The sequence below is a fragment of the Hemitrygon akajei genome, chromosome 23 (genome assembly GCF_048418815.1).
Source record: "Hemitrygon akajei chromosome 23, sHemAka1.3, whole genome shotgun sequence".
Classification (NCBI taxonomy): domain Eukaryota; kingdom Metazoa; phylum Chordata; class Chondrichthyes; order Myliobatiformes; family Dasyatidae; genus Hemitrygon; species Hemitrygon akajei.
In genome coordinates, this window is record NC_133146.1 from 26,828,620 (window position 1) to 26,842,712 (window position 14,093).

The 14,093-nt window shown below is 40.2% G+C and overlaps 1 protein-coding gene across 5 annotated transcripts in view; it reads right to left on the bottom strand.

Moving 5' to 3' along the window:
• The window catches only part of cabcoco1 (ciliary associated calcium binding coiled-coil 1), a 112,429-nt gene that overhangs the window by 38,984 nt on the left and 59,352 nt on the right, over positions 1-14,093 (bottom strand). For all 5 annotated transcript variants that reach the window (XM_073027248.1, XM_073027246.1, XM_073027245.1 and 2 more), the window contains exon 6: positions 42-161. In XM_073027248.1, the coding sequence (XP_072883349.1) occupies positions 42-161 (120 nt within the window). The remainder of the gene's footprint in view (positions 1-41; positions 162-14,093) is intronic.

Below are 14,093 nucleotides of genomic sequence, written 5' to 3' on the forward strand. Positions count from 1 at the left end.
ATATTCTTGATTAACCATGAGCTTAGAAAACTGGATAATACCTCAGCCTCTGGTTCCTCTGTTGACTGCTGTAGGACGAAGGATGAGTAGATATCCCAAGTTAAACTCTCTTCCAATGGTGGAGGAAACGGATCTGCTGACTTGATGACTTCAACCTCAAGCTTAAAACAAGAAGAAATATATTCTGAATTCAGACACTATGTCCAGTTCTCTGTGTTATGATAAACATAGAAAAGATAAAGTTCATCAAACAAAATAAGTAACTAAACTTATTGGAAAATGAAAATGAAAAAGAAGAAACTTGCATAAGCTCTAAATCTGAAAGCTGGAAGCACTCAGCAGGTCAGGCAACATCTCTGGAAGCAGAAACAAACTTAACATTTCAGATTAGAGACTTTTTCTAGAACTCTTTCCTAGGGGACACTTCTCTTTCTCAGTTCTGATGAAGGGTCTTGGACTTGAAACATGAATTCTGTTCCTTTTACAACAGTAACTACCTGATCTACTGAGTGTTTTCATCAAACTCATCACTTCCTTACTTGAATGAATCATGAAATGTTTAAAATAATTTTTGCCCTCAAAGGCTTGCTTCTCTTTTCTGCTCTTCCTACGTTTCTGCGTCCAAGATATTTTCTTTAGGATTATCTACCAGATTGTTCAAATACAATGAGTTTCATTCATGTGCCAACTCCTGGCTACTATATGCCCAGACTCCTCTATAGAGCCACAGCTTTTCCCTGCGTGCATAGATTTGAAATTTTCAACTCTCTCTACTCCATTGCTGCCCTTTGGACTCCATCTTCAGGTCCTAATTTTTCCACTGCATTCACACCTCTTCAATTCTTTTCTCTGAAAACATCTTCCAGAATGCTAGTCCTTATAATTTAATGAGAAGGAATACAGAAGAGACGGTTTAAAATCTGTCCAGATATACACTGGGTGAGAAAACGAGGCAGCACGGTGGTGCAGTGAGTAGAGCCTCTATGTCGCAGCACTAGAGATCTGGGTTAAATCCTGACCTCAACTGCTGTCTGCAGAAGCGGTGTGTTCTCCCTGTTTTAACTGGGAGCTCTGCTTTCCTCTCTCATCCCAAAGATATGCAGGCTGGTAGGTTAATCGGACACTGTAACTTGTGCCCAGTGTGTCAGAGAATGGTTGAAACTTCAGGGGGGTGGAGATGTTAAAGGAAGTATGAGTAAAATAATAAAATGATGTCACTGTACAATTAATGTAAATGGATGGCTGATGGCTGACAAGGACTGCTGGTCCAAAGGGCCTATCTCTGTGCTGTGTTTCTCTGACTCTTAGATGCAAGTTATTTTAATACTTACCACCAATGTTTATCTACAGTTTTCAAAGACCTAAGAATAATTTATTATCAAAGTATACAACTCTGAAATTCTTCTTCTCCAGATAGCCATGAAACCAAAAAAGTAAAGTACGGCAGGACAATCACCAACCCCCAAATCCCTCCTTCCTTACGCACAAAAACAGAACAGGCACATTGACCCCCCAAATCCTCCTTCCCCACACACAAAAAAATGAGAAAGATTGGTCAAAAAACACAGAATATAAACACATAAGACTGGGAAAAAATGTCTACAGTCCAAGTCCATATCAAAAATGCAGAAAATCTGGGTAACATTCTCCATACACAGTGGCAGGCCTTCCCTCTCTGACAGCAGAGCAATCTCACCAGCGGTCAAAAGGCAGTCTTCCCTCTCCTTTAGCAGAGTGATCCCCCAGCGATCAAAAGGCAGTCTTCCCTCTCCTTTAGCAGAGTGATCCCCCAGTTATCAAAAGGCAGTCTTCCCTCTCCTTTAGCAGTGATCCCCCAGCGATCAAAAGGCAGTCTTCCCTCTCCTTTAGCAGAGTGATCCCCCAGCGATCAAAAGGCAGTCTTCCCTCTCCTTTAGCAGTGATCCCCCAGTTATCAAAAGGCAGTCTTCCCTCTCCTTTAGCAGAGTGATCCCCCAGCCATCAAAAGGCAGTCTTCCCTCTCCTTTAGCAGAGTGATCCCCCAGCGATCAAAAGGCAGTCTTCCCTCTCCTTTAGCAGTGATCCCCCAGTGATCAAAAGGCAGTCTTCCCTCTCCTTTAGCAGAGTGATCCCCCAGCCATCAAAAGGCAGTCTTCCCTCTCCTTTAGCAGTGATCCCCCAGCGATCAAAAGGTAGTCTTCCCTCTCCTTTAGCAGAGTGATCCCCCAGCGATCAAAAGGCAGTCTTCCCTCTCCTTTAGCAGAGTGATCCCCCAGCGATCAAAAGGCAGTCTTCCCTCTCCTTTAGCAGAGTGATCCCCCAGCGATCAAAAGGCAGTCTTCCCTCTCCTTTAGCAGTGATCCCCCAGCGATCAAAAGGCAGTCTTCCCTCTCCTTTAGCAGAGTGATCCCCCAGCCATCAAAAGGCAGTCTTCCCTCTCCTTTAGCAGTGATCCCCCAGCGATCAAAAGGCAGTCTTCCCTCTCCTTTAGCAGAGTGATCCCCCAGCGATCAAAAGGCAGTCTTCCCTCTCCTTTAGCAGAGTGATCCCCCAGCGATCAAAAGGCAGTCTTCCCTCTCCTTTAGCAGAGTAATCCCCCAGCGATCAAAAGGCAGTCTTCCCTCTCCTTTAGCAGAGTAATCCCCCAGCGATCAAAAGGCAGTCTTCCCTCTCCTTTAGCAGAGCCATCCCACCAGCAATCAAAAGGCAGTCTTCCCTCTCCTTTAGCAGAGTGATCCCCCAGTGATCAAAAGGCAGTTATCCTTCTCCAGTAGCACAGCGATCTCGCCAGCAATCAAAAGGCAGGAAAGCTAGCACTCACCCTCCACATTCACCTCAATGTTTCAATCTCCCTCATCACTTTAATTGACGAACAAGGGAAGCTAATCGGTACAATGGAGTCAAACATTGGCTCGCGCCCTGCCCTGCAGCCTTCTCACCACGAGATTCCCACACGATGCCTCTGCCTCCCAGAATTTTCTCGGAGACTGCTGAGTGCTGAAACACCCAAACGATCTCCAAACTGCAAATTACAGGCACCAACAGTTCCAAAACCACATTCAAGACAAAAAAACAAACGGAAAAGACATAAAAGACATGATCTATCCAGAAGATGTTGATCGAAAGAGCGTTATGTGCAGGTGCTATCTTGACCCAAAGTCATGAATAATCCGAAATAATCAGAAATTTGATGTTTTGTTCATGTAAGCCCATTGTTGTTCAAAGAGCCCTCATCCTTACATACTGTGGTTCTCCATTGTTAAAGTTATTCCACACCCTGCATTTTGCAGCTGGCTCTTTAGTAGGCACTTGGGTCTGACTGTTCCACTTAGAATTGCACAAGCCTTTCATTCTACCCCAACTTCCTTCCTACTTCAATATATACCTCTGTAACCCTCTTTTGCCCTTCCTTTAGTACCATTTGCCATTTAACCTTCTTTTCCCTTCTGCAGAAAAAGAGATGTACTTATGCTGGCCAACGAGATAAGTTCCTGATAAGATACTCTGAAAGTATGACATTGTTAGGAAACGTAACAACAAACTTGCTTACAGTAAATGTCCACATCCAACAATGTGATAATGAATAGATAGTCTGATTCAGTGATGTTGGACATATTAGCCAGCACACCAAGAGAACACCTTTATTCTTTTATGAGCTCTTTTACTTCTGTCTGACTGAGCGGGTGGGTTGCCCGTCATATCAAGACCGCATTTCTGACAGTATTGTGCTCACTCAATACACCATGGGATCTTGAAACAGGACTTGAAAAGATTATTTAACAAAATATGTGTTCAAATCTTTAAAACAGAATTTGAACCCAAAAATGTGTGGCTCTGTTAGTTAAATTTATAAATTTAGATGTATGTACATAACTAACAGTTTATTCTTACATTGTATATTTCCCTACTGATTATTTCAAAATTACTTTCAGATATTGATTGTTATCTTAAGCTCCATTCCATAAGTGAATATGGTAGTCTACCAGATGGAATTTTTACCCAAGTGATGTGGTGCTGGTGTCACTGGATCACCAGGGGTTTGGTATCATTATAAATATCCAGGCATACTTTATTATAATAATGGGCTGAGCAATGCTGCTGCTATTCAGTCGATGGCTTGAAAGAGAACCACTTGCTAGATGCTGAGTGTAGATCAGTTCATTCCTGCTATATGTGCAAGTCCATTGCAGCACAAAGATCAAGTGCACCTGACCTACGTACTGGGTACAGAGTGGAACATATTTTTGTTTTGTGCTGTGGGCCCAGGTGCACTAGCCCCTCAGCCTTACACCTATTCACTGTGAAAGTCCAACCCTCATTTGTCTTCCCAAATACAACTACTAGCACTTATCCAAATTAAACTCCACACCCTTCCTATAATGGGTGACCAGAACTGAATTCAATACTCCAAGATGTGGACTGATTAGAGTTTAATAAAGCTGTAACATAACTTCCTGACTCCTGAACTCAGTTCCTTGACTGATGAATACAAGCATACCATGTGCCTTCTTGAGTAAAACTGTTCTGAATTATCTTGCTTATTTCTCGTCAACTATCAGTGACAATAATCACTATTTTTTGAACACGAACAGACTCAATTGACTATATTTAAAAACATTTTTCTCTAAGCATGGTGTAGTGTCCAATGGCTGACACTAGTTAGAAACTGCCCCAGTTAAGTGGTATAGTATCCAAAATAGACAAAGAGAATCCCAGCTATTTTCTTGATTAGTTTTCGTTAACCTTAAAATCTGTCTCAAATAAGTGGCTGCCCCATTTAAACCATGGCCCAATTAACCGGAATCCACTGTATTTTCATCAGGGACCTCAGTGTTGCCTCCAATCTGTGGAATGGAATGAAACAGAAGTCTCATATGCTATAATGGTATGTGCTTTGATAATTCAGTTTCCTCCAATTTTCCAATGCACATTGGAAAATTGGAGGATGATTAGTGAATGGGGCAGCAAACAGGTGTCCAGCATCATTGTTTTAATATATGGTTTATAATTTTAAAATAATGTTAAATTATAACTGGAGGAGGAAAGTTTAACTGTCAGTTGCATTGCACGTGTTTATTGAGAGCTTTGTAATTAAAAATCAATGTAACTCATTAAATACTTTGAAATTTATGTGTTTCTACTTATAACATCATCTGCAGAGGAATATTTAAACCATACTCTGTACATCTCCATGTAAAATTAATGCCATATGAATTCGACACAATATGGCATTAATTTTACATTGAGATAGTGGTTCACCATTGGACAGCTGATTGCACCTTGATGCTTGACTCCTCATTAAGTTCAACATAGGAGTGAGAACTGGAACATGCCCAGACCTGATCAGGTCTTCTTGAAGAATCCTGCACCAAATTGTATAAGAGGAATTGCTTCCTTCTTATTGTTTTAAGTGAAACAGAATGAAAATCTCAGGTGTAAGTGCTTTTCACATATAGTCTTTTAATGTTAAAACTGCACTTATAACCTTTTTAATTTTTTAACATTTACTTAAAATATATAAATTTAAAAAGCACAAGCTGTTCTGACCCTTGTCTCACAATTTCAGCATTTAGTTGATTTCTTTGTCCTACAGTACACAAAGCTTTACTGCTCTTTTTTAAAAGATTTGATGAGGGCAGGGGTTAGATTTGGTCTACTCAGACATCAGTGGGCCTTCGTTAAGGTTTCATATGGTAGATTGCTATGAAATGTTAGATCGCATGGGATCCACGGAGAGCTTGCTAATTGTATACAGAAATGGCAGAAAGCAGATGATGATGGTAGAAGGTTATTTTATGGATTGGAGGCCATGGCAAATGGTATTCCCCAAGGCCTGAAGTTAGGCTCATTGCTATTTGTCATCTATATCAATGATTTGGATGTGATATAATTAATAAGTTTAATTATGTGTTCAAGACATTGTTAATAGGTTTGCAGATGACACTAAAACAGGTGGTAGCTTGTTGTCAGTTAAGATGGTAATAAGGATTTATAAAGAGATTTCAGCTGGGTAAGTGGTCCAAGGAATGGAAAATGGAATTTAATTTGGATGTGCGAGATGTTGCATTTTGGAAAGTCGAATGACAGCAGGACTTTCACAGTGAACGGAAAGATCCTGTGGATTGTTATAGAACAGAGACCTAGGACTATAGGTACCTAGTTCCTTGAAAGTGGTGTCACATGCAGATGGAGTGGTGAAGAAGACTTCTGGCACACTGGCCTTCATCAGGCAGGATACTGAGTATAGAAGTTAGGGTATTATTTTGCAATTGTACAAGATATTGGTGTGGTCACATTTGGAATATTGTGTTCAGTTTCAGTCACCTGTTATAGGAAAATGCCAATAAGCTAAAGGAGTGCACAGGGGACTTATGAAAATGTCGTTCAGACTCAAGGGACTGGGTTACAGAGAGAGTTTGAATAGGTTGGGACTTTTTTTTTCCATCAGAGAATGGGAAAATGAGGGGTTATCTTATAAGACTGTATAAAATTATGTGGGATATTGGTAGGGTGAATGGTCACAGTCTTTTTCCCAAGACTGGGAAATCAAGAACTAGAAGGCAGAAGTTTAAGGTGAGAGAAAAGAAATTTAATACAAACATGAGGGGCTTACTTTATCATCCAGACAGTGGTCAGTATATGAAATGAGCTGCTAGGAAAAATGGTAGAAGCATGTACAAGCGTATATTAACAACACTGTATACTAACATACTTGAACAGGTACGTGGATAGGAAAGATTCCAAAGGATGGGCAAATGGGATTAGCTGAGATGGGAGTCTTGGTCGACATAGACCAGCTGGGCTGAACAGCCTATTTCCACGCTCTACAACTCTATGATTCCATTCTCAGTTCTCCCTGTTCTCCATCCAGCTACAGATCTAACATTTTGTTTTGTCTCTACCTCCGTCCCTCCTTCTCTGCAACATAAGAATTTAATTCATTTGTAACCTTTCCCAGTTCTGATGGGAGTATTTTATCTGGAGCTGCTGCTCAATTGACTCAGCTTTCCAGCATTATTTGATTAAATTTTAAAATAACAAATAATTTGAGAAAAGGGGAATATTAAATAGAAATATTATTTTAAAACATTTAAAATATTAATAATTGAGATTTTAATAAAAAATAAAGGCTATGAAGTGCATTTTTTTTACAGTAAAAGACTTTACATGACAAACACTCACCTGAGACTTTGATTCTGTTCCACTTAAACTAAGATGAAGAAAACACGAGTGAATCTGCAGATGCTGGAAATAAATAAAAACACAAAATGCTGGCAAAACTCAGCAGGCCAGACAGCATCTATGGGAGGAGGTAGTGACGACGTTTCAGGCCGAAACCCTTCATCAGGAGGCCTGCTGAGTTCTGCCAGCATTTTGTGTTTTTATGAAGAAAACAATTGTTCTCATCGGATTCAAGGTTCCTCAAGAAGTCCTGATCATAAGTGTAAAGAGATGCAGTCAGTTACTCACTGATGAGCTGTTGACTGCAACTTCCAGATTTTCATGTTAGCATGCATATCTCCATGCTTACAAGATATTGCGCAGAGTATGGTTTAAATATTCCGCTGCAGATGATGTCACATGTTGAGTTCCTTAGTCAGTTGATCTTATTTTATTGTCTACTGCTCTTAAATAGCTATAGATAGTAGAAAAAATAGTTTATATTTAATTTGGTCATGATATTTTTAAAGTACACGTAGCAAAATGATGGCAAAATTCCAAATTCCAAATTCTAATCACAGTACAATATCCTAATCTGAGATTACCTTGCTGTGGAACTGTGCTTGTTGCAATAGGGTATGGTTATATGCCACTTTGGGTCATTATCAGTTTATCACCATCATCCACCCCATCCCACATGCCAAATTTGAGTCTAATGAAATTATTTCTGAACCAGATATACTAAAATGAACCCTAATAAAGCTATCCCGAAATAAATACAATCTGCACTTGGTAGATATTTTATCTCAATCATGGATTTGTTATAGTAAAGCACATGAGTAACAGGCATGATTTGTCTTCATTTCTATGTATTTCAGTGTACTTAACATTCACTGTGTATTAATCTGCAAGCTGAGGTGGAGATGAATGAAGGAAAATCATGTTGAAACAAATTGATGGGTTAAAGCTAAATGTCATGTAGGTATTTTTGTTAAAAAATCATCAATTCCACTGAACAATTCAATGAATTCAATATATTTTATAAATATGATGTATTGCTCTTTAACCTTTTGAAGTTTCCAATGCAATTTGTGTACAATATTCATCCTGTCTAATATTTGCTAAATTCTTCCAATAAAATTGAAACAACATTCTTCATTTATTTGTCAAATGCAATTAGATAATCAGTGGTTACCAAATCAACTATCAAATCCTCTGTTCTCAAAATTAAATATCCATTTGACAACTAACATTCCACAATTTTAATTGTACAATAATCCAGTTAACAGTGTATTTATTTTTAATCATCAAATTGCTTTCAAAGATAATAAATGAACTTTTGTCAAAGGTCTTAATAAACATATTGACTATTTTATCAGATTCAGATCCATGTATTCATTACATGTACACGAAAACTCACAAAATTTGCAGCAAGTTAAGTTTTCAGGGAAATATTACAAGGGATGATAGGACAAATGGAATATCTGTTAAGTTAATCAACTTAAACCAGGACATAAATGGCTTATGCGTTCATAAACTAGATTGAAACAAAGACAGGAAAGAGTCTGGACTTCATCCAGAGTTTAATGCCCTTCTTTAGATTATCAGACTATTTCCTTGAACTTTAGAAAGGCTGATTTCATGCACCATGTGTCAGCGCCTCACCATCATCAAAAGAAAACTGCTATCTGAAAACTAAAGCAACATGAATGCCTGTAGACGATAATTAAGCTCTATTTCAATCAAAATAACATGGAAAAATGGTTTCTCAAAATATTTTTCTTGAAGAGAAGTTAAGTTTGAAAACAACAGGAAACTTCCCACCAAACATACAGATTTTGTGAGTTGCATCATCGTGATTGAAATAAGTCTGAAATTATATTCCAACAATAGAATTAGGAGAAATGGTTAACTTTCCTACTATAATAAATGTTTCTAAAAAGAATTCCATAAAATAAAACCATATCATGCTAACAATGCTGACCGCTAGATGCCCCTGCCCATCTTCATTCAACTATGTCACAATAGCATTTTAATCTTATTTTAGCATTTAGGCTTTCTAGCTCCATTTTAAATGCATCCTCATCAGTTGTGTTAGTTACCCAAATCCAACAGCAGCAAATTGCATATTTACTCTATACTTTAGGTGAAAGAGGTTTCTTTACAATTCTCTCTGATTCTTAAAACAATCTGATACAATAACTTAATAACATAATACTACCTTTTTAACATTATACAATTGAAAATTAGCTATACTTTGAGTGAAATATGATAACAACCACTTCTGTGTCATTGCATGGGGCATTTTCTAGAGCAGTTCGCTTTTGTGTGCCTGATGAGACCCACGTAGAGTTGAGCACAAGATGATATAATTTTCCATGCCATGACATTCTGCTGCATTGCAGAAGGAATTTGCTCTAACTGATCCAAGGGTGACTATGAAAATAGACCCTGGCACAGAGTCTGGCCCTGTGGCTCGGAAGGGTAGGGAAAGGAAGAAGGCAGCAGTAATAGGGGAATCTATTGTTCAGGGGTTTCTGTGGATGCAAGAAAGAAACACGGATGGTTGTTTGCCTCCCAGATGCCAGGGTCCGGGGTGTTTCTGACTGTGTCCATAATATCCTGAAGTGGGATGGTGAACAGCCAGAGGTCGTGGTATATATTGGCACCAATGACATGGGTAGGAAAAGGGAGGAGGTCCTGAAAACAGACTACAGGGAGTTAGGAAGGAAGTTGAGAAGCAGGACTTCAAAAGGTAGTAATCTCGGGATTACCGCCTGTGCCACACGACAGTGAGTATAAGAATAGAGTGAGGTGGTGGATAAATGCGTGGCTGAGGGATTGGAGCAGGAGACAGGGATTCAGATTTCTGGTTCATTGGGGCCTCTTTTGGGGCAGACGTGACCTGTACAAAAAGGACAGGTTGCACTTGAATCCCAGGGGGACCAATATACTGGCAGGGAGGTTCGCTAAGGCTATTGGGGAGAGTTTAAACTAGAATCAAACTGAAGAGGAGGAGGAAGGGGCAGTTGGCTCACATATAGAGAAAGCTTGGAGACAGTGTGAGAGAGAGGATAGGCAGGTGACAGAGAAGGGACATGCTCAGACCAATGGTTTGAGATGTGTCTATTTAATGCAAGAAGCATCATCAACAAAGTGAATGAGCTTAGAGCATGGATCAGTACTTGGAGCTATGATGTTGTGGCCATTACAGAGACTAGGATGCCTCAAGGGCAGGAATGGTTACTTAAGAGTACCAGACTTAGATGTTTCAGAAAGAACAGGGAGGGAGGAAAAAGAGGTGGGGCGTGGGACTGGTGATCACAGATAGTGTCATGGCTGCAGAAAAGGGGGATATCATGGAGGGATTGTCTACTGAGTCTCTGTTGGTGGAAGTTAGAAACAGGAAGGGATCAACAACTCTACTGGGTGTTTCTTATAGACCACCCAATAGTAACAGGGACATCAAGGAGCAGATACGGAGACAGATTCTGGAAAGGTGTAATAATAACAGGGTTGTTGTAGTGGGAGATTTTAATTTTCCAAATATTGATTGGCATCTCCCTAGAGCCAGAGGTTTGGGTGGGGTGGAGTTTGTTAAGTGTGTTCAGAAAGGTTCCTGAAACAATATGTAGATAAGCCTACAAGAGGAGAGGCTGTACTTGATCTAGTATTGGGAAATGAACCTGATCAGGTCTCTCAGTGGGAGAGCATTAGGAAAGCGTTTAATTGGAGATTAGAGTAAGGGGAAATATGAAGCTAAACTTCAAAGCATAAATTGGGAACAGATGTCCTCAGGAAAATGTACAGCAGAAATATGGCAAAAGTTCAGGGAATATTTGCATGGCATTATGCATAGGTACATTCCAATGAGACAAGGAAAGAATGGTAGGGTACAGGAACCGTGGTGTATAAAGGCTGTTGTAAACCTAGTCAAGAAGAAAAGAAGAGCTTACGAAAGGTTCAAAAAACTAGGTAATGATAGAGATCTAGAAGATTATAAAGCTAGCAGGAAGAAGTTTAAGAATAAAATTAGGAGAGCCAGAAGGGGCCATGAGAAAGCCTTGGCGAGCAGGATTAACAAAAATCCCAAGGCATTCTACAAGTATGTGAAGAGCAAGAGGATAAGATATGAGAGAATAGGACCAATCAAGTGTGACAGTGGAAAAAGTGTGTATGGAACCAGAGGAGATAGCAGAGATTCTTAATGAATACTTTGCTTCAGTATTCACTACGGGAAAGGACCTTGGTGATTACAGGGATGACTTAGAGAGATTGAAAAGCTTGAGCATATAGACATTAAGAAAGAGGATATGCTGGAAGTTTTGGAAAGCATCAAGTTGGATAAGTCTCTGGGACCAGATAAGATGTACCCCAGGCTACTGTGGGAGGTGAGGGAGGAGACTGCTGAGCCTCTGGCAATGATCTTTGCATCACCAACGGGGATGGGAGAGGTTCCAGCGGATTGGAGGGTTGCAGATGTTGTTCCCTTATTCAAGAAAGGGAGTAGAGAAAACCCAGGAAATTATAGACCAGTGGGTTTTACTTCAGTGGTTGGTAAGTTGATGGAAAAAATCCTGAGGCAGGATTTATGAACATTTGGAGAGGCGTAATATGATTAAGAATAGTTAGCATGACAGTAGATGTAGTGTATATGGATTTCAGCAAAGCATTTGATAAAGTACCCCATGCAAGGCCTATTGAGAAAGTAAGGAGGCATGGGATCCAAGGGGACCTTGCTTTGTGGATCCAGAATTGGCTTGCCCACAGAAGGCAAAGAGTGGTTGTAGACAGGTCATATTATGCATGGAGGTCGGTGACCAGTGGATTACCTCAGGAATCTGTTCTGGGACCCCTTCTCTTCATGATTTTTATAAATGACCTGGATGAGGAAGTGGAGGGATGGGTTAGTAAATTAGCTGATGACACAAATGTTGGGGGTGTTGTGGATAGTGTGGAGGGTTGTCAGAGGCTACAGCGGGACATTGATAGGATCCAAAACTGGGCTGAGAAGTGGCAGATAGAATTCAACTCAGATAAATATGAGGTGGTTCATTTTGGTAGGTCAAATATGATGGCAGAATATAGTATTACTGTTAAGACTCTTGGCAGTGTGGAGGATCAGAGGAATCTTGGGGTCCGAGTCCATAGGACGCTCAAAGCTGCTGCGCAAGTTGACTCTGTGGTTAAGAAGGCATTCGGTTCATTGGCCTTCATCAATTGTGGGATTGAGTTTAGGATCTGAGAGGTAATGTTGCAGCTATAAAGGGCCCTGGTCAGACCCCAATTGGAGTACTGCACTCAGTTCTGGTCACCTCACTACAGAAAGGATGTGGTGCAAAGGAGATTTACAAGGATGTTGCCTGGACTGGGGAACATGCCTCATGAGAACAGGTTGAGTGAACTCGGCCTTTTCTCCTTGGAGCGACGGAGGATGAGATGTGACCTGATAGAGGCATACAAGATAATGAGAGGCATTGATTGTGTGGTTAGTCAGAGGCCTTTTCCCAGGGCTGAAATGGCTAACACAAAAGGGCACAGTTTTAAGGTGCTTGAAGTAGGTACAGAAGTGATGTCAGGGGTAAGTTTTTTTACGCAGAGAGTGATGAGTGCGTGGAATGGGCTGCCAGCAACGGTGGTGGAGGCAGATATGATAGGGTCTTCTAAGAGACTCCTGGATAGATACATAGAGCTTAGAAAAATAGAGGGCTATGGGTAACCCCAGGTAATTTCTAAAGTAAGTACATGATCAGCACAGCATTGTGGGCTGAAGGGCCTGTATTGTGCTGTAGGTTTTCTATGCTCCTATGTTTCTAAAATCAAAGTAAAAATGCACATGTTGGAAATCTGAAATAAAAACAGAAAATGCTGGAAACACAAAATTTTAGATTAAAAAAGATCCCTGTCAGAAATAGAAAATAGGGAAAACAAAGTTAGTTTAGTTTTCAGAGAAATGGGATAAGAGATGAAGATGGGATAAGACAAAGGGAATATGTGTGTGATAGGGCAAGGTCAGGGTCAATGGGGCCAGTTAGACAGTGATTAAAATAAATAACAAATGTTCGTGTTTAGCAAATAGCAGGACTATGAGTCATGCCAACAGGCCAGACTTTACTAACGGAAGATAAAATCTGAGAAAAATTGTATGTGGGAAATCACGTCATGAATTTCACTCAATTTTTTGAAGAGATGACAAAGAGGATTGATGAAATCAAGGCAATAGACATTGTTTACATGGTCTTTAGCAAGGCCTCTGAAAATTTTCATCTGATAGGCTGGACTGGGAAGGTTGGAACACATGGGGTCCAGGGGTGGACTAGCCAGCTGCATACAAAGTCGGCTGAGTAGAAGGAGACAGAGACTGATAGAGTTGTTTTCTAATTTAGAGGCCTGTGACTGATGGTGCGCTGCAGATCCTTGTAGTGTCTCCTGTTGTTTGCTATACGCATGAATGATTTGAATGGGTGTGTACGTAGCATAATTAGTAAGTTTGAAGATTCCATGGTGATTTAGTGGACAGTGAATAAGGTTGTCAAAGATTACAAAAGGATATAGATAAATTGAGAAAATGGGCAAGGGAATGGTAGACAATTTAACTCAGGCAAGTGCAGAGAGATTCATTCTAGGAAGATCAAACAGGGCAGTGTATAGCATGGCTCTGGCAAGTATTGTTGCACAGAGAGACCTGGGATACAAGAGCATATGTAGTTCTCTCAAAATAGCAACACAGGTAGACAAGGTATGAATAAAGAATAAGACATGCTTACTTTCAATGACTGAGGCATTGAGTATAAGAATTAGTACACCATGTCGCAGTTGTAAGAACATCATTCAGGCCTTACTTGAGAGTTTCAAATACAGTTCTGGTTGCCACACTCAATGAAAATTGTGATAAAGCTAGAGAAGGCTTAGAAAAGATTCACAATAATGTTGCCCGAAGTTATAAGGATCGA